Source organism: Sander vitreus, chromosome 14 (genome assembly GCF_031162955.1).
Source record: "Sander vitreus isolate 19-12246 chromosome 14, sanVit1, whole genome shotgun sequence".
In the NCBI taxonomy this organism is placed as follows: domain Eukaryota; kingdom Metazoa; phylum Chordata; class Actinopteri; order Perciformes; family Percidae; genus Sander; species Sander vitreus.
The window spans coordinates 16,199,220-16,222,666 of record NC_135868.1 but is presented as its reverse complement, the minus strand read 5'-3'; the positions used below and the strand labels follow the sequence as shown (position 1 = coordinate 16,222,666).

At 42.7% G+C, this 23,447-nt stretch overlaps 1 protein-coding gene across 6 annotated transcripts; it reads left to right on the top strand.

Annotated features, from left to right (window-relative positions):
* Window positions 1-113: 113 nt before the first annotated feature.
* nfyc (nuclear transcription factor Y, gamma) lies at window positions 114-23,332 on the top strand. Of its 6 annotated transcripts, none has more exons than XM_078266907.1 (11): window positions 114-202; window positions 11,185-11,294; window positions 13,815-13,883; window positions 14,635-14,748; window positions 16,337-16,432; window positions 18,227-18,397; window positions 20,426-20,494; window positions 20,955-21,107; window positions 21,467-21,571; window positions 21,677-21,736; window positions 21,989-23,332. In XM_078266907.1, the coding sequence occupies exons 2-11, from the start codon at window positions 11,196-11,198 to the stop codon at window positions 22,106-22,108; spliced, it is 1,056 nt and encodes a 351-aa protein (XP_078123033.1). In that variant the 5' UTR covers window positions 114-202; window positions 11,185-11,195; the 3' UTR covers window positions 22,109-23,332. The 6 variants fall into 6 exon arrangements, with proteins under 6 accessions (XP_078123033.1, XP_078123034.1, XP_078123032.1 ...); XM_078266908.1 differs by having other exon boundaries at window positions 13,812-13,883; window positions 21,992-23,332; XM_078266906.1 differs by having other exon boundaries at window positions 13,812-13,883.
* Window positions 23,333-23,447: the final 115 nt, after the last annotated feature.

The following is a 23,447-nucleotide window of genomic DNA, read 5'->3' as shown; positions in this document are numbered from 1 at the left end:
TATTTTCAATATCCCTTTTAATTTAGCGAATGTAATGATCCAGACTGACGCCGTTGCTCGGGGGAACGTAACCGTTACGTCATCACGTTCCCACATTCAACTCTTTCCGGTTCCCGGCAGCCATCTTGTTTCCCTTTGCAAGCTAGCTAAATAAAATAAATAATACGCTGAGGCGGACTTCACTTCGAACCCGTAAAACAAAGTGAGTAAGAAATTAAAATTCGTTTCTGTGTAGAACGTTCATAAGAAAGCAGTCCGTGTTGGGTGGAAGTAGGAGCAATTTCTTCGCTTCTTTTCATTTGCTGTTCTTAACCAATAGACGATTGTTTTGGAAGATGAACATAGGCGCCATTTCCCTCCCCGCTCTCTGAGGCGCTTATTGGTGGCCCGCTGAAAGGACCACCGGCAGTCAGGAAACTGATGTTTGGTGTCCACCATGTTGGCTCTTGTCTAAGTAATTGTCAGACGGACTGGCCATTTCTACCAGACCCCGAATGGCGTCAGTTGCAGAACTAACTTAGCTCTAAAAACCTTGATTGGTGGAATCTAGTCCGAGGTTTGATTGGTCTGAAGGACAGATCCAAACGTTGTCTTTATTGGTTAGACTGCTTCTTCCTAGCTTTGGAAAGCGTTGCAAACTTTCACTTGATGTCATGACTCGTTGTTTAGTGGGGATTAAAATTACACACTGCGGGTGTTCACCTGTGCTGTACAACAGTCACCAGTGTGCACCTCCAACAAGCTAATATTATTAACAAGTCAGGGCCAACAGTGACTAACGATATCATAACGTTAGCTACCAGTGCTAAATGTCTGTGTTGGAGGTTGATGTCATAACGTTAAGTGTTTTAGCAGAAATGTCACAGTTTAGCACTACAGTGTATTCTAATGTTTTTGTTCATTTACACGACCTTATAATGGGTGTATTATAAGGTATCACTGATAATTAAATACTGACTTCCATCTGCTACCCTGGGATGTGGCTTTGGTTTCTCTCCTGCTAGCCGCTTTGTTCGTCTAACTGGTTTATAATGTATGGGGTAGCGACCTAGTTAAAGTGCAACATCGTGTTTAAGGCTAACGCGTTAAAGAGAAAGTTGCCGTACTCCTACTGTAAATGCATTGTGCTATCTATATGTAAATATGATTTTTTTTTCTTTCCTTACTGAGGTCAGTGTAAGCAACACACCGGGTCTTTAAATTATGAAAGAGAGAGCTTTAAATTACGCCACAATATCTTAACAGAACACATTCACCCAACGTATAGCTGCACTTGTGTTTAGTTAATGTTAAGTATTAATATACTTTCATCTAAAACAATAACATTTCTCTGCTATATATCCCAGTGAATTTATGAATTTCGAAGGCGCTTCAGCATTTTCTATCCAGTGTTAGCAGTTGAGACAAATAGCATCTTCTGTTTACATTATTGCAACCTTAGCTTACTTTATTAATATAAAATGAATCACTTCACTTCACATACGTCACTGTTCACGTTTAATGTAGCAGTTATATTATATTTAACATGACTGAATGAGTGTCGGTCATGCCGTTTGAGAATGTAATCTGAGTAACCTGTGTGAAAGTCAGTCAGTCTAACCATTTATTTATGCAGGTGTGCATGTGTTTTGCATGTTTGTGGGTAAATTCATGGCTCGGCCTGACTGTCCTGAGGGTGCTGTGTGTTTATCAAACCCGCAGTCTGGCTGGTGTATGTTTATCTCTAAACAGGGCCAGTGAGAGCAAACATGGCCCTGCAGGCAGCACAGGTCATGGGAAGGTCTCATTTGTACAGTGACCTTGCCAGGTGTCATTGCTGAGGCATTTTGTCAGAATACATCTACAGAGAGAACTGCCCAAGAGATTAATCTTTGTACAACTCCACTCTAATCATTAACTAGATGGCTGTACTACCTGCACTAGTCCCCATGCTCCTCAAAAATAGAAAAGGGAACATTTAGCGTTGTTTCTCTTGAGTCCCTATCTTTTTCTCTCGCCCTCTCTCCACTTGTTCTACCCCTCCCATCCTGTAACAACTCTCCTCTCTGTCCTTCTCCATCCTTCCGGTTCCCCTCCCCCTCTAGATTTTTCATTGATGGGGCAGGTTTGCTCTCTTTCTCTCTCTCTCTCTCTCTCTCTCTCTCTCTCTCTCTCTCTCTCTCTCTCTCTCTCTCTCTCTCTTAAGCTTTTTGTGTTCCTTAATACAGTCAGGATTTGCAGTAATATGCACCATAAAGCTTCAAGTCTTCCTTTGCACAAGTTACCAGTTAAAGGCTACTCTGGCCAAAACTCATTACCATCACACCTTCAATTTCTGTCACCTCTCGACACTTTATTGTCTAAACTTTTACGTTTCTTCATGAGTTTGCATATTAGATGTGGAATTACTGATGCAGTCAATAGTGCAACACACTGAGTTGTGCGCAAGCAGCAGTGTCATGCTTTGGTGCTCTAAAGTAAAGGTTACTGTGTATAAAGTATGCACATTAAACCAGTGGTGGTGAGTTAACAAGAAGGGCATTGTATGACATTGCTGACGTGGTTTTTTTGATGACGTTTTTATTGTGGAAGTTGCTGTGAGCGTCGTTTTTTGGGGTCAAGACAACACTGTCTTTGTTTACAGACTTTGACCCATGTCTTGTTTATCCACAAATAGGACGATAATCAAATGTACTCTTTTTCCTGTTTCTGTGGCTGTTTACCAGCCAACTGATTATTCTTCATGTACAATGATCTGTTTTGCGGTATTTTTTAGTGTAAATTTGAGTGACACCGATATAAGGGTTTCATTGGAATAATGTTGTGGTTGCAGTAAGTTGCAATACTAGTAGTTCCCATGAGTCATGATAATTTGTTGAATAAAGTCTTAACTAAACTAATTCATATTCTAAGAAAATAATCAGTCGCCATGCAAGGAGAAGCATAATATTAACGGTACAATGAATCTCATTATAACAAGTAGGCTGGTTAGAGGCTAGAGGTTTGCGGTGTGTGACTGTGAGCAAGGATGAATGAGAAAGCAAGGACAAAATGTGTGTGTGTGGATGTGCATGTGTACCTGTGCACACGTATGAGACAGCGAGTCTGCCTAGTATGCTTTTGTACTTTTAAATCATGTGGATGCAACATGCAGCATCCGTTATGCCACTTGTTTTAGCCAGTGAGGGCCAGCGTGGCTGCCTGCATCACTGTGTTGTCAGCCTGTAGCAGCAGAGAGGAGGCGGGGCGGAGGGAGACATTTAGTTTGACATTGTAAATAAGCAGAGAGCAGTTGTCAGAGAACAGCCCGTGAAACCTTTCTCATCCGTCCAGCAGCAGAAGAGGCAGAGACCATCCGAGGACAAACAATGCCGAGGCAAGCAACCACTAGCACACCCTCACACAATCCCAGAAGAGCCTTCCACAACTTTATTTGGTCTTTTTTTACCTATTCTCCTCCCTACTCTCTCTTCCTCTTTTCTTTTCCCTGACCCCTATCCTGCAGCTCAAGGTAACTTAGAGCCGGAAGTTGGTTGTCGGTAAAAAGAGGTTGGGCGGAGGAACAGGGGACGTGTCAGAGCGGATTGGTGTCTGCAGCGTCCAATGGCATAGGAGGACCTTGTCTTCGCATTGGTTGCAGGCGTGAAGAGTGAGGCGGGAGCCGGGTGTGAGGCGGGGTTTGAGTATCATGTAGCATGCTAGATTGATTACTCTTGAATGTTAAAGGGGAAGGAGGCTAGAGATTTTTGTCTGAGTCTGGATTGCCGCTGTACTGTTTGCTTGCTGTTGCCTGCTGCTGTGCTGGCTTTCTATTCTCTCTCGTCCTCTTCTCTGTGCCGGGCCCGGGGTCAGCTCAAAGACAAACGCACAGGTCACTGGGTAGAGAGAGGGAGAGGGGTGAGAGAGTAAAAGAGACAGAGAAAGAGAGGTCAGTGAGTTAAAGGGACTTGTTCAGAAGAGAAACAGGAGAGACGGGGCTGTATGTTTAGGCTGGAGGAGGACTTTAGGGGGGCTGCTGAAGGAGACGGGGCAATGTGTAAAGGGAGAGTGGAAGAGAGAAGGGGGGAGGGGTATAAGAAGGGGGCTTGCTCTTCTGTGTGTCCAGGCTGAGAGCCTTTTTAAAGCCGTCCAGTGGAGCCAGAGTGCCTTTTGTCTATTAATACGATCAGGGGACTGGAGGAAGTGAAAAGCTTAAGAGTTTTTCTGTCAACCTCTGTGCCTCTTCTTCCTGCTGCCGCTGCTGTTCTCAAGGAGACTTGAACAGGGCTATCGTTTCCCTCTATTCTCCTCTGCTCCAGCAGGGCACACCGTTGACCATGAAGAGCACAGGGGTAAGTTTGACCACTGAAAACACACATAGAGAGAAGAACTAGCAAGTTGGTTAGGCTGTGAGTTTCTAAATAAATTGTTCATCTCTGTTCACTTTCTCATGTCTCTGTCTCCATCATGCTCTGCAGTGATGAGACAGCGTCTGTCCTTTACAGCCGTCCTCAATCCCCCTCCCCTTCGTGTGTGTGTGTGTGTGTGTGTTCGTTCGTTCGTTCGTTCCATCCATGTCCTTCAGTTGTCACCTCAACACAGCATTGATGCTTTTTACAGAATGGACTGTGCTAAAAAACAAAAAAACTATGACAACCATGTTGCATATTTGTATTTTTTTAATTCTCAAAGTAACAATGTAGAGTAAAGTGTCTGCTTTTGGCTGTCACTTGTTGTGTTTTGACTTTGGACCACCATCACTTACCCAGTGCCCTTCTATCGGCTGCATGTAAGTGCATGGCTGCCTGACTCTGTGCTCAGATGTTCTTCACTGTTTCGGTGTCCTGGGGGCCTGTGGCCGCACTGCCTCGCGCTGCCTGTCCAGACCCTGTTTTTCCCCCCTGATGTCCTTGTTTACACGCTAGTATCCAGACAGTGACGCAGAGCTGAGAGGCAAAGATGGCATCCATGTTGAAAAGAGATTTGTTGTATATGGAGGGCTCTGATAGGAGATCTATAAGTGTTGTTGTCGCTGTTAGTATTATGGGTCCCCGCTGGTGGAGGTGCAGCTGGTTGCAGTGAGCTCAGGACCCTCTAGGCCCCTGCCTCGACAGTACCAGACGCCCAGATGGGACAGACTGTCAGCCTGTCAGCTTCAGGGACAGAGGAGGCTAACAGTTTGATCTGATCTTTTATGATGGAATCTTTGGAGGGCGCTTCTCCTCTCACTTGCCTCTGACTGCCTTTCTTTCCCCTCCCTTGCTCCCTAATTGAAAGTTTCCATTGGTGCCTTTAACAAAACAGAAAGAGAGTGCGAGAGATCGAGAGAGGGAGACTAAAAATAACTCTTAAGTTGAAGCCCTTGCTGCCAAATCCCAGGGTTGGCTGCTGTCTGCATGAGATTTGAATATCATTTGTGCCCCGTACTGTACCATAGGCACACTGGGGGAAGGAAAAAGTAAACGAAATACGCAAACCACTTAGACATAGCGAGGCCTTTCAGCTTATCACTAATGGCGACCACTACCGCCATGCAGTCACTCTTTTGCCCTTGCCCTCTTGTGTTTTTACATGTGTACACTGTCACTAAAGACATTGTGGACAGCTAGGGGGAGTCAGCTGTGTTCCAGTGTGTAATATGCAGGTAGCTTTAGCCCTGCCTACTTTGACGCCAGAGACTGGGCCTAGACATTGGATGAAGGTCACAGGAATGTGAGATTGGCTCCTGCAGTCTCTCTGTCAGCAATGAGAAGGAAACATGTAACGGGAGATGAGAGGAAGCGAAACCCAAAGGGAGATACAGAACATAGCTAATTTGTACAGGAGGTGATGTTTTTATTAAGCTTCTTCGAAAGTACACAGCCCAAACCACTGGGGTCACTTAAGTGCTGCAGTGAAAGTTAAAAAAACCTGTAATTCTCTCGCTCTCTCGCTCTCTCTCTCTCGCTCTCTCTTTTCTGTTGAATGACCTTGGAAGATCAGTCACTAGCACTTCCTGGAGTTTGCTTAAAGCAGAACCAAGGGCAAAGTTTGCAGGATTGGTCGGTTGGCTGGTTCGGTCCAGCCATACCAAAGGGATGTTGCACTGCAGGTCACACCGAGCATGTCCGTAATAACCCTGTCTGTTCTTTTTAATATCACAAAACAATTGCACCAACATCTGTGAAAATGTTGTCCATGCGTGTCCCAGTAGTTAATCTGTAATTCCTGGCTGGGAACTTCTTGTTTTTTTTTGTTTTGCCTGAGTAGATCATTTACCCTGCATGCTGTAACCATGCCAGTTTATTTCTGTGTGGTACTTATGATTGGGTTCATTAAGGTGAATGCTGTAATTTGATTTATGTCCGTCTTTTAAAATGAATGTTTGTCTGGATGACATTTGTTACCTAGGCTGTATTTACTCCATCTATTCAGGTATAGTAAATCAGAATAAAACGGACATACTGAGTGTTAAACATTAGGTAACGATTCTCAGTGGTCCAATGCATTTGTTTTTCTGCTTAGGAGACTTTAACCTTTAGTGACCTTCCTGCATAACTGCCCATTCTGCATCATTGACAGTTTCACACAGCAGAATGTGGAAAATGGACCTCTTGCTAGACATGTCAGTGAAGCAACATCATCCCATAGTTGGTAATATTATACAAAAAAAAAACATGTCTTTTAGTTGATTTCATCATTTATAGTGAGTGAAACATTGTGGTAACCAGTACATGGGGTTACATGTTTGCTCTTTGTACAGCCTGATGTTTGAACTGTTAGCAAGCATAAAGAGTAACAATGTGTAAGGTCGCTTTATGGTCATAGTATGGGGGAAAGAAATAATCTTTCTCTTTCAGCCCTTCCTCTTTTGTTGTCCCCTTTTTCTATCATTTGTCAACACAATTTATCCTAATGTGTCTACATCTATGTTATATGCTAACCGTCATATTGAATTGAAAGGGGATTATAAAAAATCAGTTTAGTTTTAAAACTATCTGGGATTACCTGAACTATATTCTCATAAAAAAAAAGAAGTGCTTTTCACACTGTTAGATTAATAAATTAAGATGATACATTATTAGATTATTAGATAGAACACTTGCCCCTTTATTTGTGTGTGGGTCATGCCTCTCAGTGCACATCTGCTTCAATGTGAAGCGTCAGCTCTGCTTCAGGGAAAGATCTGGGATGAGGTGAGTTCTTCTTCAGCACAATGATGTGTTACTGAAACACCTCGGGGAAAAATTCACTCTTCTGCCTCAAATTGGCCTTCGATTTGTCCTAAACTGCCCTGCCTCATTACCTTTCAACTACACTCAACAAAATTAAGCTCAATTTACACCAACCGTCAGGTCATTTAGGGGTCAATTAACTGCAGAAGTTCACCTTAACCAAAGGCCAATTCTCTCAACTGTACTGTCTCTTTTACAACAATGCCGCTGAAAACCTTGCCCATTCCTTGTTCTTTTACTAATCTTAGAGAGCAAATGAATAGGCATAAGGCTTAGTGATACTATCTTGTTGTTTTTTCATGTTTTTCTGCCTCCACTGCTATCAGGTTTATTTGGACAGGAATTGAAGTCTCGTGTAAAGTGGTGTGATGTCAGAGTTGGAGCGAGTTGCTGATGCTGCTGTGAGTGGCCACTTGATGTGACGTGCCAGTTAGCAAGAGAGGGAGGGAGGGATGAGAGCTGGAGAGATGCGGGGTGGCAGAACAACATTAGCGCTGATTCAGCTGCTGCAAGCGGAGCAGCATTGGCTTTCTCAGAAGTTGGAAAAAGGGGATCAGGTGAAAGTAAGTAAGACAGAACAAGAGAGATGGGAAGAGAGATGTAGAGCCGACGAAGGAAGATGAGCAAGTTGCTGTTTTGGACAATGTCGACAAAGCACAGACATCACAGTTGTCCTCAAAGACACAGACACACACACACACACACACACACAGCAGAGTTGATAGGAAACCCAACACCGGCATCTCTCTGTCTCAATGACCTGATGAAGGACAACAGCCGCAGGCGAGAGGAGAGATGAACGGCGCAAAAAACACAATGTACCCTAATATAGCATACAGTAGCAGCTTAGAACAACACAGCTAGACTAGACCCAGACCATAGAAGGTGTTGCAGAAGTCAACAGAATCCATTATATTCTGCACTTGTGTGTCATACATCAGCAGGTTCCCACACAAACTTTCCATTGACGCAAAGCCTTGGGAAATATGGTAATATTGGTGTACTGTAGGTAGAGCACACTAGCTAGCTGGAGGAGCAACCTTTAAGGCATGTTGATACTTAACCCTTCACTTCTTACTCACATACTGTATGTTCTATTTCTTTTTCTCTTCTCACGCTTCAGCCTGCCTCTCGTCACACTTGCTTTCTCATTTCTGCTCACATATTGACTTCCCCTCTGCCCCCCCCGCCCTGCTGCTGTGGTTAGTGCATGGCTGTGTATTTAGATTGAGGGTCACAGGGTCAGAGAGAGGGGGTTGGGGTGTAGCCTATGCGATTTAGTAACAGCTCTCTCTCTCTGTGTGTTTTCAAAGAAATTGCAGGAGTTTAGAGAGAGAAGTGTGTTATGTGTGAGAATGTGCTGGGTGGCCTGTGTGTTTTACTTTTTTATCAATTGAATCATTTGCTATTTTAAGTTCTATCCTGCTCTGTTTCCTCTGGGCCACAGCGTTGTTACCCTGTCAATTAGCCTTAGTGAATGGCCAAATTATTTGTTTCTTATCAGGCTACCAGTTGGAGAGTACACACAAAGATACAAAAAGTTGTCTTGTTTAAACCTATTATAAGATCAAGTGCTGATATGTGTGGTAAAATGCTGCTTAGCTGGAAAAACAAATGGCTCTCATTTTGTTCACCCTACGTGCATGGTCATGGTGCTGCAAAGTACACGGCCATGATAGAACTGGCATAGGCATCAGGCAGAGGATAAAAACTACAATTCCCATCAGTCATTTGTGCCCCGTAGTATGCTGGGATTGTTTTAGTGACTGCAGGTTTTCAATCAACCTTGAAATGCAACTGGACACTGGAGCGTCAGACAGAGAAGGGGAGACAAGGTCAATCACTAGCCTGGCATGCCATAGCTACATGCTGCACGATTGATTTATATAAAACCAGCCCCCCCAACCGCTGCCATTCTGTCTCATTGATTTAGGCTACTCTCTGTCGAAAACAGAATGAGTGACCAGGATTCAGCAGTGCTTCTTCTATATTATTCAGTAACTCTGTAACTGCCAGAGAAGCAGTCTTTCCTGTCAAAAATCAATCAGGTATTCTGGATTAGTGATTTATCGGTTATAAAATATTTACAACTGCACTTAAACGGTATGAATAAAGGAGCTGACTTGGACCCAGGGTCAAAACATTCCCCTACAGCACTGCTGTAACAGGGGAGACACTAGATGGAGTGCTTGAAAGGCTGTCTTTTGTTTTGCATTGGTCTGTCAGCTGGATCAGAGTTGGAGCCATTCATGGTTGTTGGCCCACAGTGAGAAAAGAAAGACGATAACGAGGAGACCCCCTTCTCCAAACACTTTTTTCTTTGTTTTGTCATGTCTCTCTCTTCATCTCCCTCTTTCTGTTACGTTTGACCCACATAGCTAGTTTGCACAGCAGTCTGACTGTGGTCTCTAACATCCCCCTGTTGAAGCCTTTGGCACTTTGTCTTAGTGCTGGCTTAATGCTGAACTGGACAAGGCTCGACTACCCCTCCCTCAGCAACACACACAAACACACCCCGTCTCTCTTGAGTAGCTCATCTCTAGTTCTGGCCACCCTGTGTTCCATTTTCTTCTCCCTTCTGGCAAATCTTTTCACTGAGGTAGGGAGAAAAGGGAGAGATTGAAAGAGTGTGATCCAGACACTCGAAGCTCTACATGCTCAGACAGGCAAGGCCAATATTCCTCCAGCAGATTCCTGGCATGCCATAGTAACCTGCTGGCTCCTCTTTCAAACCGTCAGACCCCTTGTAGAAGCACTGGCTATTATGTCTCAATGCTTCTGTGCGAACAGTTTATTTCACTTTACAGCCTTGGTTAGTTTGCGAGCAGGTGTCTTTTCACAATGTGTGCCCATCAAAAAAACTGGAATTAAGTTGTTTTCAGGAGATTGTTTCTCTCTGACACAAAAACACATGCATCTCCTAGATCTGTGGCTTCAGCATTGTTCTCTGTCCCACATGGTTGACTTGCACATGACATGCTTATGTTTGCAGAGGAGCTGCATCTATGTGCCCATGGTAAGCCATTCCTAATCAGGGAGTGTGCAGCAAGTCTGGTGGTGGGTTCTTCTTGGGCAGGTCAACATCCCACAAGGACAATAATGGCGCTTTTCCATTACATGGTACCTGCTCGACTTGCCTCAACTCTACTTGCCTTTTTTGGTTTTCCATTACCAAAAAAAGTGCCTGGTACCTGCTAACAGGTACTTTTTTTAGTACCACCTCCGTCGAGGTTCCAAGTGAGCTGAGCCGATACCAAAAGGTGACGTGAAAGCGACAGACGGGGGTGTCCTGAACAAACCTGCCATTTTTAAATAGTTCAGCCAGCTGTGTTTTTTTTTTTTGCTGCCTCCAGCTTAATTTGAAACAAAATGTGTCTTCTGGTTGTGGCAACAACAACACATCTTCGACGTTCTGTGTGTGTGTCGCGTTAGGTCACGGCAGTTTACTGCGGCGCCGCTTGTTTTACAGTTCTGCGGAGGCTCCAGGCAGAGCTTTCGCTATAGCCTACGTACACACACATGTAGGCTCGACGCACAAGTATAAACATCAGGCCACTTACATAGGCTACGGCGAAAGCTCTGCGTGGAGCCTCCGCAGAACTGTAAAACAAGCTCAAGTGGCCTGATGTTTAAACTTGTGCGCTGGTGTGTGTCGAGCCGGCATATAAGACGACCAGCCACGCTGAGGCGGTGCTAAAATCTGCAATGGAAAACGACGCACAGTGTGTCGAGGCAAGTAGAGTAGAGTCGAGTCGAGCAGGTACCATGTAATGGAAAAAGGCCATAATAGAAGCGGGGCACTACTTTAGATTTCACTGTATTATAATTATAGGCCATACTAGGATATGTGGTTCACACGGGAAGAGCTCTGGGCAGCGCAGCCTTGGCTTGGACTGACTTGACTAATGACCTGTCTTGAGTGTCTGAATCATCATCATGTCTTTGTTTTTGTGTTTGCTAATAATTAACCTTTTGCTTCCACGCTCTCCTCCCCTGTCATTCCTTGATGCAGCAGAGTAGAGGATGTCCGCAGATGCGTTTGGAGCCGGTGGCAGCGATGCCCAGCAAACTCTGCAGTCCTTTTGGCCTCGTGTCATGGAGGAGATCAGGAACCTGACTGTGGTACGCTGTCCACTGAAACAGACAGACACACATCCAACAACAGACAAATTAAAACTAAGATTCAATGGGTTTATGTAGGTCTGCACGATTAATCTAATCGCATTTGCGATGTCACTCGATGTGCGATTACATAACCGCAAAAATTGTGCGTTTTGAGTAAACAAAAAGGTCTGCTGTGTGTGGGACACTCTAGTCCCTGTGTGCACTGCAGTCTCCACGTTGTAACACCCTTCATTTAAGCAACAGTATTAACAACAGATGTTTTTATTCTTAAAGGGAGAAAGAAAAACACACACATCCAGCATACAAGTAGTACAGAGGATATACAATAGTTGAGAACATTTTGCACCCTCCTCGGTGGCGACCCGCAACCCCAAGATAGAAGCTTGATCTTTATATTGTTCACTGTTAACTAATTTTACATCGTCTCCTTGATTTCGTCGTTTATGGAGAAGGATAACCCGGAAATGAGTATGGGGAGATGCGACGCTACCAAGCCACACACAAACAGACCAATCACAGTTGCGGTCTGCGTCACACTAACCATTAACCACGTTCGAGATTAGCATTGCCACGCCTGTAAAGTGGACTGGAGCAGGCAGCAGCAGCTGGGGGCAGTGACAAAAAGCAGCGGTCAAGTCAGACAGTTTCCAGCCGTTTCCAGCAGCCTTCAGTCTGAACAGGAAGTCACAGAAACACTCACATCCTGTTAGGTCCGATTTATTAAAATGTTATCAGACCCATATATCAGCTTGTACGCAGTCTCCTGTTGTTTTTATTATGACAGTGTAGCTGTTAAAATGCTCTACATGCAATCTGTTGCTAATGTTAATATACAACAGACTGTAAATGATCTGTAATCTGAACGTATTTAGTCTCTAACTACTAAAATTCACCATCAGCCACACAAGTGTTCTGTTAAGAGAATAAGCCTTCAAATCAGACAAATAAAAAATAATAAAAATTTATATGAAACGTAATAATGTTGAGTCGATTCTGAACCAAACAGCTGTTAGATTAGCTTAGAGCCAGGCTTTTCCGATCATGCCCCGGGTCTTGTAGTGGGTGGAGAGCAACTGTGGCACCCACCGTAGGAGCCGAAACACACTACACCAATTCAAAATAAATGGAAAGACCTGCGCAGGCTGTTTGAATGCAGAAGTCGGACACCACTCACCGGCGGTCACTCTCCTCGCTTGCTTCACCAATCACCCACTGATGTCATTCACACAACGCACCTGCCATTCTCACTCTCACTAATGCCTGATTGATGCTTCTGTGTTGAACCAGGTTGAATCTGCCCTCTGAATTACTCTACCCCATGGTTGTATTGAGCGCTACCATCGTAACAACGTCCGTAAAAGATATGACCAGTCAGTCTGTTTAGGCAGTAGCACATGTGTTGTGTATGATCATGTGAGGATCAGAAGTGTAGAGGGGTTCAGAGCATGTAGAGTTTAAGAAGAGGCTGTATTATTATTTGTTGCTCTAGCTGTCTTTATGGTGTCTTGTTGACTTCTGTCTGTAAAGTTTAACCTGTACCAATGTCTCGCCAAGGGACTATAGTTGAAAACATGGCACATTCACAGAAATGTTAATTGTGTGTGGTCCTTTTTATAAAATAAAAAAGTAAAGTACAAATTATATAATAACTTAATCACTAGTTATTTTATTACACACATCTTAAATGTCATTGTTTATAAGGTCATACAAAATGTATTAATTGAATTACAATTTGTATTTTCTTATTTATTGTTCCATTTGTCATTTGTACTGTTCAGCAAAGCAAGAACAACATTTTTTATTTTTTTATTTCATTTCGTAAAATATTTAGTTATTGCACATTTTTTGTTTATGTATTTCTTCTTATGCTCGTTTAACTTAACTCGTTTTCAAGTTAAGAAATACACATTTCAAAATGTTAGCATTTGGTGCATTTTCCTTGATAATCAAGCAATTAGACTCATGATACCGTTATATTGCAATCACAGTATTGTAAATCGCAATGTGACTTTTTCTCCAAATCGTGCAGCCCTCGTTTTATGTGGTTTCAAACATAAACGCATGCAAAATATGAAAGCACAACTTTCTTGTCCCCTTTTCTGTATCTCTAATGTCCCTGACACACCAACTCGATTATTGGCCGTCGGACAGTCTGGCGAGGTCGGTGACTCGAGTCTGTTCGGTGTGTTCTGTGCCGTCGTCCGTCTGAGGAGCTGTCAGCCTTCGTTTTGGCCGACCCGACTTGCTGGGTTGGAGGGCGGGCAGTCGAATCCGGAAATAACGAGCGGGATGAGTGATGGATGCCTCTCAAAATCTGACGAAAATCTTTTAAACTGACCTTTGTCGGTCTGAAATGAAGACAGATTCAGCAACTATGTGGCCTATTTCTCGCTTAAAATGTTTTCAGAAACACGTTTCAGTAAACTATTTTTGTAAAATATGAGATCGTATTTTGAACACGCCGCCGGGTTGGTGTGTCAGGGGCTTAACTGACCACACATCCATTTTTTCCAGAAGGATTTCCGTGTGCAGGAGTTGCCTCTAGCTCGAATCAAAAAAATCATGAAGCTGGATGAGGATGTCAAGGTAAGAGGACAGCCTAAATAATTGACCATTTTGAGAAAAATAATTGTTATGGGGTAAAAGTAAGTAAAATGAGCAACAGAGCTCTCATGTTATTCCTTACATAAAGCTGAGAAATTAAATCCACTACACGTCAGACCAAAACCGTAAGAGCGTATATCACGTTTGTGAATTCTTAGTAGTTTCTTTCATCATGATAATTTTATGTTATGGTTAAAATTGGTAATACCCTCTATTCATATTCAGCATTCTGGTTTTAATAATTGAGAAAGGATTATGGAAAAAATAAGCGATGTATAGCTTGAACCAGTTTTAAAAAATACATTTCTGAATTTATTTCCATTTTAATGCCTTAAAGCCTGGCGGATAATATTCTCTAATTTGATGCCTGTATTTGTCAAGTTGTTGGTTTGTGGCCTGCTGTGCTCAGACAGCTCAGTGCCTGTGAATGGCCTGTTGGACTTATTATATAATGTAAAAAATATGATGAGTGCATTCAGCAGTGTCTGTTGATAAGAAGTCCATTATTTATATCAAATGGGTTTACATCAAAACGTATTAATAGTGTGCATACAGCATCATTATCTGTGAGTCGTGACACAGCAGCTTTCAGTGCATGTGTACATGTGAATAGTGTGGCATTATTCCAGTCCATCTAGTACATTTAAGTTTCACTTTAAAGCTGAAATGTGATTGATGTTAAATAGTCTGTGGTTGTATTTAAGCATATGTAACTCCCATATCCTCTGTACAGATGATCAGTGCAGAGGCCCCAGTCCTGTTTGCCAAGGCAGCTCAGATCTTCATCACAGAGCTCACCCTCAGAGCGTGGATCCACACAGAGGACAACAAGAGACGTACGCTACAGGTCAGATACACTCACAGAGGCGTATGAACTCTGTTCTTGTCACTCTTTTATGTCCTCCCCATATGACACGTTTTACCTTGATCAGATCATGCTCCAGTTAATGAAGCCAACTGGATTGTCAGTTGTTGACATCTTGTTAGGATTATCACATCTATAGTAATAATTACATTACCTCTTTCGTCCTTCCGTACATTTCTTCCACCCTTTTTTTTTTATTTCCAACTCCTCTTCCACACCCTTGCATAATTTGGGGTGTCTTTTTGGTTTATTGCTTTCTATTCACTGGGTGTCTGTGTGCATATACAAGCCAAGACCCCATACCAGCATCCCCTTGAGGACTATCCCTCTGTTTAGTTATTTCTCCCTCCATTGACTTTGAAAGCAAAGCCAGGCGGGTGCCGTTGACCCACTTTTCCCTCCGGTGCCATTTTGCCTGCTCTGCTGTCCCAAAGTTGAATAAGATGGACTCTGGAATGATGTGAGGGGAGGGGGGAAGCTGAGAATGTGAGAGTGCTGTTGGGAACAGTTGGGAAAATCAGACAAGAGTCTCACCTGGATGTCAAAAGGGGAAAACTGTGGAGCATAACATGAAAGCCCTTAAGTCCACTTTATCCCTTCACATTCCTCTGAGAGATTAGCAGCCCATGGATATGTGAGTGTATGCCAGAGCAGGTAGAAAAAGAGACTGGGAAAAAAAGACATCTACTCATCTACTCACCGTAGTTAGTCTTAAATTGAAGAAGTGTGTTCACTTTCCTGTTGTCTTGACTTATCTTTGTCTCAGAGTCCTTTTTTAGCATTAACTCCCAGGTGTAAGACCTCTGCATGCTCTGCTCTGCATGCTTTAAATAGAAACTTCATTTACTGCGCAGGTTTACATGTTAATTACATTTAACACCACAGATGACGCATTAGGTACGTGTGACGATTGAACCCCATGTGATTTTCTTGTCAGGAAGAACGGCATAGTCTGCTTTCACATGTTCACACATACACACACAGAGCTCGAGTCCTATTGTGAAGAGGGCACGCCAATTGAGGTCACCATAGCAACGCACGCCAATAGAACAGATGTGTAGATGTGACCTGGTGTTACCAGATATTAATCAAGCTACTATAAATAGCTTCTAGTGCAGAGATGGCCACAATGGGGGGTCCTGACAGCCAATATCCTGTGGAAAATTCCACAAAGAGAGCACACTGCTGTGGATATAGGAAGGGAGTATAGCAGCAGAGCCTGTGCTCATGAGAGCAGGAAAGCGTCATTCGTCGTTAAAAAAGTTATTGAACAACAAATCCTTACACTTGAGAAGCTGGAACAAGCTGTTTGGCATTTTGTGTGTATAAGTGATTCAAATAATTAATTGATTATTAAAATAATTAGTAGTCGATTCAGCTCTAAACTTATCCTCAGTTATCAAAGCTAATACCTGGTACAATTTGTTTCCGGTCCACAGTAGCCTCTTTGTGTGGCTATTTTAGGAGAGTTGACCTTAGGCCTTGAGCCATGTTTAAACATAGGTCGCTGTATTGAATCAGCAGAATTAAATTCTGACCTAATCTCTTGACCCTCTGTGTATGTTTACAGAGGAACGACATTGCCATGGCCATAACAAAGTTTGACCAGTTTGACTTCCTGATTGACATTGTGCCTCGAGATGATCTGAAGCCACCTAAAAGACAGGTAGGAAATCACACGCTGCACAGTGACGGGGCAAACAGCAGATGTCTCGAAAGGTGTTCTTGGAGTTTTTTGAAAATACACGGGAAAAAGAGGATCTTCATCCCAGGGGTCTGTTTCAGAAACCAGGTTTAGTGAAAACTAAAGTTTTCAGAGTTTGTTAACCCTGAGATGAGGGAAACTCTGGGTTTTCTGTTTCAGAAAGGGAGGTTAATCAAACCTGAGAGAGAGGGGTAACTCCAGCCTGTTTCAGACAGAGACGTAACTTAACCTCAGAGTCAGTTACTATGGTAACTGAGCCTGTGAACCTAACCTGGTCGGGAGCAGGTTTTCTTCAAGAAACCTCGAGTTTCTCTCAGTCTCCTCCCTCTGACACAGTGCTCTTTCATTTCCTCATTCATTCATTAAGTCTGTATCAGGCGCATATTAGCGCAGTTTATCTGCATGAATAAAAAAACGGGGTTGGTTTATTAACCATGTTAGGCAGATTATAAAACGTTTCTTTTCTCAAAACATGGCAAAAATTAGCTTTTTTTAACTAAATACATGTTTAAACTCGCTGTATGTGCGCATGAGTATTTCCGTCGACCAGTTTGTTTGTGGTTGTTACCATGGTGAATCGTAGTATCATGGCTCCATTCATGCTGCCTTTTTATAGTGGTGGTGCACGTGCTTAACTCTGACTGAACCTACTCTGAGTTGATAAAACCAACTCAAATCAGCTGTTCTGGAACCAAAAACTCAGAGTTTCCCATCTAAGGGTAAATCAACTCAGAGTTCAGGGTTAGATTCAGTTTGTTAAACCTCCTTCCTAATACGGGCCCCAGGTGCTTTTCCTTTGTTGGCAACCTTGAAGTGCTGTAAACATCCTTGACTGGAAGCTGGAGTTTGTATAGCGAGGGCTTTCAGTCGGATGTTTGCAGCATCTTATTGCCTCTGACAGCCAACAGTAACCCCAGCAATGACACTAGTTTGTACAATTAGTAACAGAAAAGCACAATTATAGCGACCATTCGGAGAGGTCTTCTAACAGGGACCAATTCAATAAGGATATAATCGAGTGCCTTCTCTTACAGAAAATTGCATATTGCATTAACTTTTTGCTCAAACAAGAGATTGATATACTAGATACAAATGTAGGATACCAGATGGAGGAGTAAGATATTTCAATTGGTCGTCAAGTAGACTGTCTCCAGGCATGTAAACATCCTACACTCTCAGCTGTGTTGTCATGGAGCTGGGAGAAGGTTGTTTACGCTTCTGGTGACAGAGAAACCTCATCAACATGAAGCCCTGTTCATTAGTCAGTTATTAAGCAGAATGACACAGGTCAGTGTTTACTGATAATTTAATTTGTGATTCAAGCCCCCATGCCAGCAAGCATCTGACCTGCTGATCTGAGGAAACTGAATGCCAACTAACTCTGACACTGCATTTATTGGTCAGGGAGAGCGTTTACATACATACATCAATAATTGTCTAATTATTAATTTTTAGTATAGCTATATTACAGTAGACTCAAATGTTTGATACTGTTTTTTTGTGTAAATCGTTCTGGCTGATGCCAGGCCTGCACTCTATGGTATTGACCAGTATGGTGCTCACAATGGATCTTATGCCCAGATTACATTACTCCTCCACAGCCACATCCTATCAGTTATTTATCAGACCTGCCCTCTTCTACCGTTACACCTGCAAAAATAATTCATGGAGATGTAATGGACTGATGGGCCTTCGTGGCTGTGTGTGTGGCTGTGTGTGGCTGTGGCTGTGTGTCTGTGTGTGTATCATCTTCAGGAGGAGATGCGTCAGTCAGTAGCTCCAGCAGAGCCAGTGCAGTACTACTTTACTTTGGCCCAGCAGCCCGGAGCTGTACAGGTGCAGGGCACGCAACAGGGCCAGCAGCCCGGCGCACAAACGACCATCCAGCCTGGACAGATCATCATCGCTCAGTCACAGCAAGGACAGGTATTATTAACACCTTGTTTGAAGATCGCATAACAGGGTAACAGCTGGATATAAGAATTCTAGGCAATAATAAGGTTAATGTGGAGAAGCACACCGATACAGCTTTAACTGCCCAAACAGAAACACAAATTACCAGTTAATGAAGCTGAACTTCAAGAAAAGGATATTGTTTGAGTGCATGTGTGTTTCTGTGTCTCTGTGTGACACCTGAAGATTACATCTCCCAAGTAGTTTAAGTAGCACATTCTAAACTCCACCCCCGTCCCAGGAATTACGCTTCAAAAGGCTTGTTACTCGGTTCATCACACCTAGCTTTATTGATATTAGTCTTAGCTCAAATTCAATAGCTGACCACTCTCCCACCAGCAGGAATAACTGCACCTCAGAACACACCCAGGGCACATAACTATACACACATGCACGCCCTCCCTCTAAAACCCTGCAGAGGAAACATTTGATCTGAACAGGATATTACCTTATTTGTTATTTAGTTATATGAATTTCAATGAAAATGAAATAAAACGTTTTATAAACACGAAAAACCTTTCTGTAACTCACTGAAATTTCCTTGTCTATTATTGCAATATCATAGCCTCTAATATTTACACATTACACAGTGTCTGAATGGTTGAGTTTCTGAAATTGTATAGGAAGTAGTGTACGTTTTGCCTTACAAGTGAAATACACTTATAAAAAATAGAAAATAACTTAATAACTCCAAAGAATCATTATCAAAGGCTCGTTGAACACTTCATGTACGCTTTTTCAATGTTTCTTATCCTCACTGTTTCAGTTGCAGAGAATTGAGCGGAAAGAAACAAAAACTGGGAATCAGTAGCTGTTTTTTATTGGATTGAAGTCCCTAGCCCACACATACAAAAACACACTCTGTTTCTCTCACACACTCACACACAGACACACGCACAGAGTATTGGGGAGAGTAAGTTTCCCCTCTGGATCACAGTGTTTTTACCAGGCAATAAGATAACAAACATGCAATTTTTGGACATCTTTCAATTGTCTCTCTTTCTAATTATCTCATTCCTACTTTTTTTTTGCTGCTGAGCGCTCTCTCTCTCTGCAGCTTGGTATCTGCATGTTATGTAGCCATGCTATTGGGCTGCAGTGGTGCTTCATGCTGCTTCAGCAGACTGCCTTTAGCTGAGCTGTCCTACTCGTTTAGACCTGGCCTGATTCACGAGCACTGCTACTGCTGCGGTCCCCGCTGAGAGCAGGGAGGTCACAGTTTGACACGCACCTTACGTAGACGCCATTGTAGGCTATTTACAAGGCAGCACAGGGAATAAGTGCAAGTCTTACATTGGACTTCCCAAAAAAGGCATTTGGTTTGTTGAGGTGCTTAGATAAACACATTGAATTTTTGAAGCTTCATCTCAATCCCTCTGTCAATGCAACCTATCTATTTAATTGATTTCCCCCAGTTTGCATTGCATGTAAAATGTAACCCTCTTGATGGTATTTAAGTCATATCACAAGTGTTTTCTGGTGTAAAACCGAGCTGGTTAGCTTGCCACTACCTATCAGGCACATGCCATGTTTGGTACAACAGATTTGGTCTATGGTGTAAAGTGTTGGCAGGAAAAACCCTTTATTTATGTGTCTGTGTGCAGAGCTTTCAGTGTCACTAGTTGTCACTTTACCAATTCTATTTTCTTAGATCACCAACTATCATAAGTGCTTATGAAACCACAGTTGACATAACTTGAGCTGCTGTAAATGTCACCATGATGTACATGCATTTTTAAAACCTGTCCAAACTCCACCATGATTTCTTCTTGTTTTTTTGGGGGGATTTTTTATACACATTTCTGACATTTCACCTCAGCTTCTTTATTAATCATATCATTAATTGTCATTTGCTGCTTATATGCCACCGTTTGCTGCTCTAACATTTAAGCTTTCTACACACTCCACACATGCTTACACTCACGTGTTAAGTTGTTGCAATCGCGCCTTTCTCACTGTGTCTTTCTCTCATTTCCTCATTCTATTCTATTGGGCTATCAGATGCTGCAAGGTGCCACCATGCAGCAGTTACAGCAAGTGCAGGTGCAGTCACAGGGCACACCCATCACGGTAAACACGCATGCATGTTTGCATTTATATGTTCATTAACCAGGCACCCAAACGGAGGCCATTACTTGGTGCCACAGCCCTGTAGGTGACTGCTGCCTATGAGCTTTGCCTGCTCAGGTGACTGAGGCCTGTAGGGGTGACTGCAGCATGAGATCAGGTGGCCTCTCCTAGATAGTGTGACAGACAGAAGACAAAGAGAGGTCACGAAACCTGCATTGTCACCTCATGTTCCCACATTTTTTGTGTCTGCCTAATGATCTTGAACAGACTTTTAAAATCTAAGAATACTTAAGTTTTATGGTGCTGGTTAAAATCTTATTCCAGGGAAGTTAGTGATTTCCTGGTTTTTCGCTTTGTGTCTGTCAATCATAAACTACATGTCTTTACCTGTTGTTGTTGTTCAACAACTAATAATAATATGTTACTTCTGTTTGTCTCTTTCTTCCTTTCTCTTCATTAGAGCGCGCCTGTGGCCATGCAGGTGAGTGAGGGCCAACAGGTACAGATTGTCCAAGCTGCCCAGGGTCAAGCTCAGGCAGGTCAAGCCCAAGGCCAGACCATGCAGGTCATGCAGCAGATCATCACCAACACAGGAGAGATCCAGCAAATCCCAGTAAGAAATAATATCAAGCTGGAAAAAAAAGTTATGGGAACTGGGAGAGATTAGTGCCAGAGCAAAGAAGCTCAAACAGTGGATGAAACCGCTAAAGTAGTCTGTGTTTGCTGCATGTTTGACGTGGCGTTTGACATTGTGTTACTGCACAAACACGATGTTTCAGTGAATTATCCACCCTTCACTGTTTGATGGGGATCATCAATCATACATTTTACAAAGTTAACGATTCACCAGAGGAAAGTGAATGATTCTCGTTGTTGTTGTCCAAAGTGGGGAAAATGGCTGTGACCTCTGTGTTTGAATGACCTTTTGCTCCAAACCAAAATGTGTCTCCCCCCTGTGTTGGTTGAGTGTAGGTGCAACTAAACACAGGCCAGCTACAATACATCCGTCTAGCCCAGCCTGTGTCTGGAGCGCAAGTGGTCCAAGGACAGATTCAGACTCTCACCAACACCCAGCAGGTAATCACAATAGCAACAGAAATCTCATTCATAAATCAAATGATCTTATATCCAAGCCTTAGCATTCTTTATTTGTTTCTTTAATCTAACTTGTTTTGTTTTCAGATCACACAGGCAGAGGTACAGCAAGGACAGCAGCAATTCAACCAGTTTACTGATGGACAGGTAAAAAATGTCATTAATATATCCAATGACAGTTGGATATATCTTTTATTTTGACTCACTTGCTGTTTTTATTGGCTTGTTAGCATTTTAACTCGTGCACACAGCTGACGTGCCCCTTGAAAAAAAAGAATTTAAATAATTTTTATCTCAAATTAACCAGAAAAGCCTCAATGAGAATAAGGTTTCTTTCAAGACTGTGTCGGCCAAGAAAGGTAGCAAATAACATCAGTTGCCGCTCTCTCTGTTTTACAGCAGTTGTATCAGATTCAGCAGGTGACGATGCCAGCAGGACAGGAGCTCACCCAACCGATGTTCATACAGTCCACCAACCAGACGGTTGACGCACAGGTCACGCAGGTCAGCACCGACTGAGCCCAACCAGGAAGCTTTTCCCCACACACACACAACACGCATACCAGCCCATGTGATGCCGACAGATGCCACCAACTTCGACAAAAGACGCTGCACTGCTCCTGTAGATGAGGAACCCAAAATCTTGTAACACTCTTTATTTGTAATAAACTTAGTACACTGGACAAAAAACAAAGGGACACTGATTGACTTTCAAAAGTACATGTTAAGTTGCATCCATGCTTACACACTGTTGACCTCTTGTACTTTTGTCACTCACATCTGTAGCAGAAACATGCATCCACTGCCACAGTCTCTGACACCAGTCTCTCCACAGACCAACTCAACTATTCTTCCTCTCATCTCTCATCTCCTGCCCAAACCTCAAGGATTTAAAAAAAAAAAAAAAGTGTATGCTTTATTCTTGGCACTTTCAGCTCTTTATTTGGAAATGAATTTGAAAGTGTCCGTCTTTGTCTACATGACCTGCTCCTGGCATATTTGTGGCTGCAGGTAGCCATGTGATTCTTCACCTTTTTCTTTCCTTCTGGGAAAACATGAAGCATAATCTCTTTATTGTTTCCCATGTAGTTGATTGATAAAATGAAGCCATATACCTCAGATATCACCTTTTTATAGCAAGTCAATCTAAGGGATCTCGAGAAGAAGCTATAATGTTCAATGATAATTTTATGTAGTTTCTCTTTTGTGTTGTTTATCACATTGACGATGAAGCATGACTTTGTGTTTTAAGGGCTTCACACTATAGGTTAACCTTGTATGTTGGGGGGTGTATTTCAAGCCCCCACACCACAGTCATCTTTACTCTTTCATGTTGTTCCTTTCATTCACTCTTTCTTCACCCCTCTGTCGTTAGAGCAGGGAATGTCTTCTCTGCCTCTATGCAGTTTCACACAACCCTCTCTACCCAGGGGGTTTTGGAGTCTTGTGCCCTGGTTGAAGTCTCATGTACAAACACGTGACTCCGCCTGAACAAAAAAAACACCCTTTTAATAAAACTCCCTTTTCCCAGTACAAGTTTTTCTTTTGGTTTTGGGATTATGTTTGGCCTCATATCTTCCCCATCTTTTTGTACAGTAATGATTATTATCAATGTTATTATTGTTATTTTTGCATGTAGTTCAAACTGCCAGCATGACATGCAATAGATAGGTACAATTTTATTTTTGACGTTTTTGTAAACAATTTTGTTTGTGAGGAAAAAAAATTAAAACCATAACTAAGTTTGTGGCATTGAGTACTAATCTTTGTTTTCGTTGTTTTATTTTAGGTGAATTAAGCACCTTACTTGTGTGTGAACTGTAGACAGGGAGACAGGAGAGAAATGCAACAGCACAAC

Coding starts and splice junctions, on each gene's coding strand:
- nfyc (XM_078266906.1), top strand. CDS start 11,196: ATGTCCGCAGATGCGTTTGGAGCCGGTGGCAGCGATGCCCAGCAAACT. Junction 16,433..18,226: donor TGAAGCCACCTAAAAGACAG/GTAGGAAATCAC, acceptor TATCATCTTCAG/GAGGAGATGCGTCAGTCAGT. Junction 21,572..21,676: donor CTCTCACCAACACCCAGCAG/GTAATCACAATA, acceptor TTTTGTTTTCAG/ATCACACAGGCAGAGGTACA.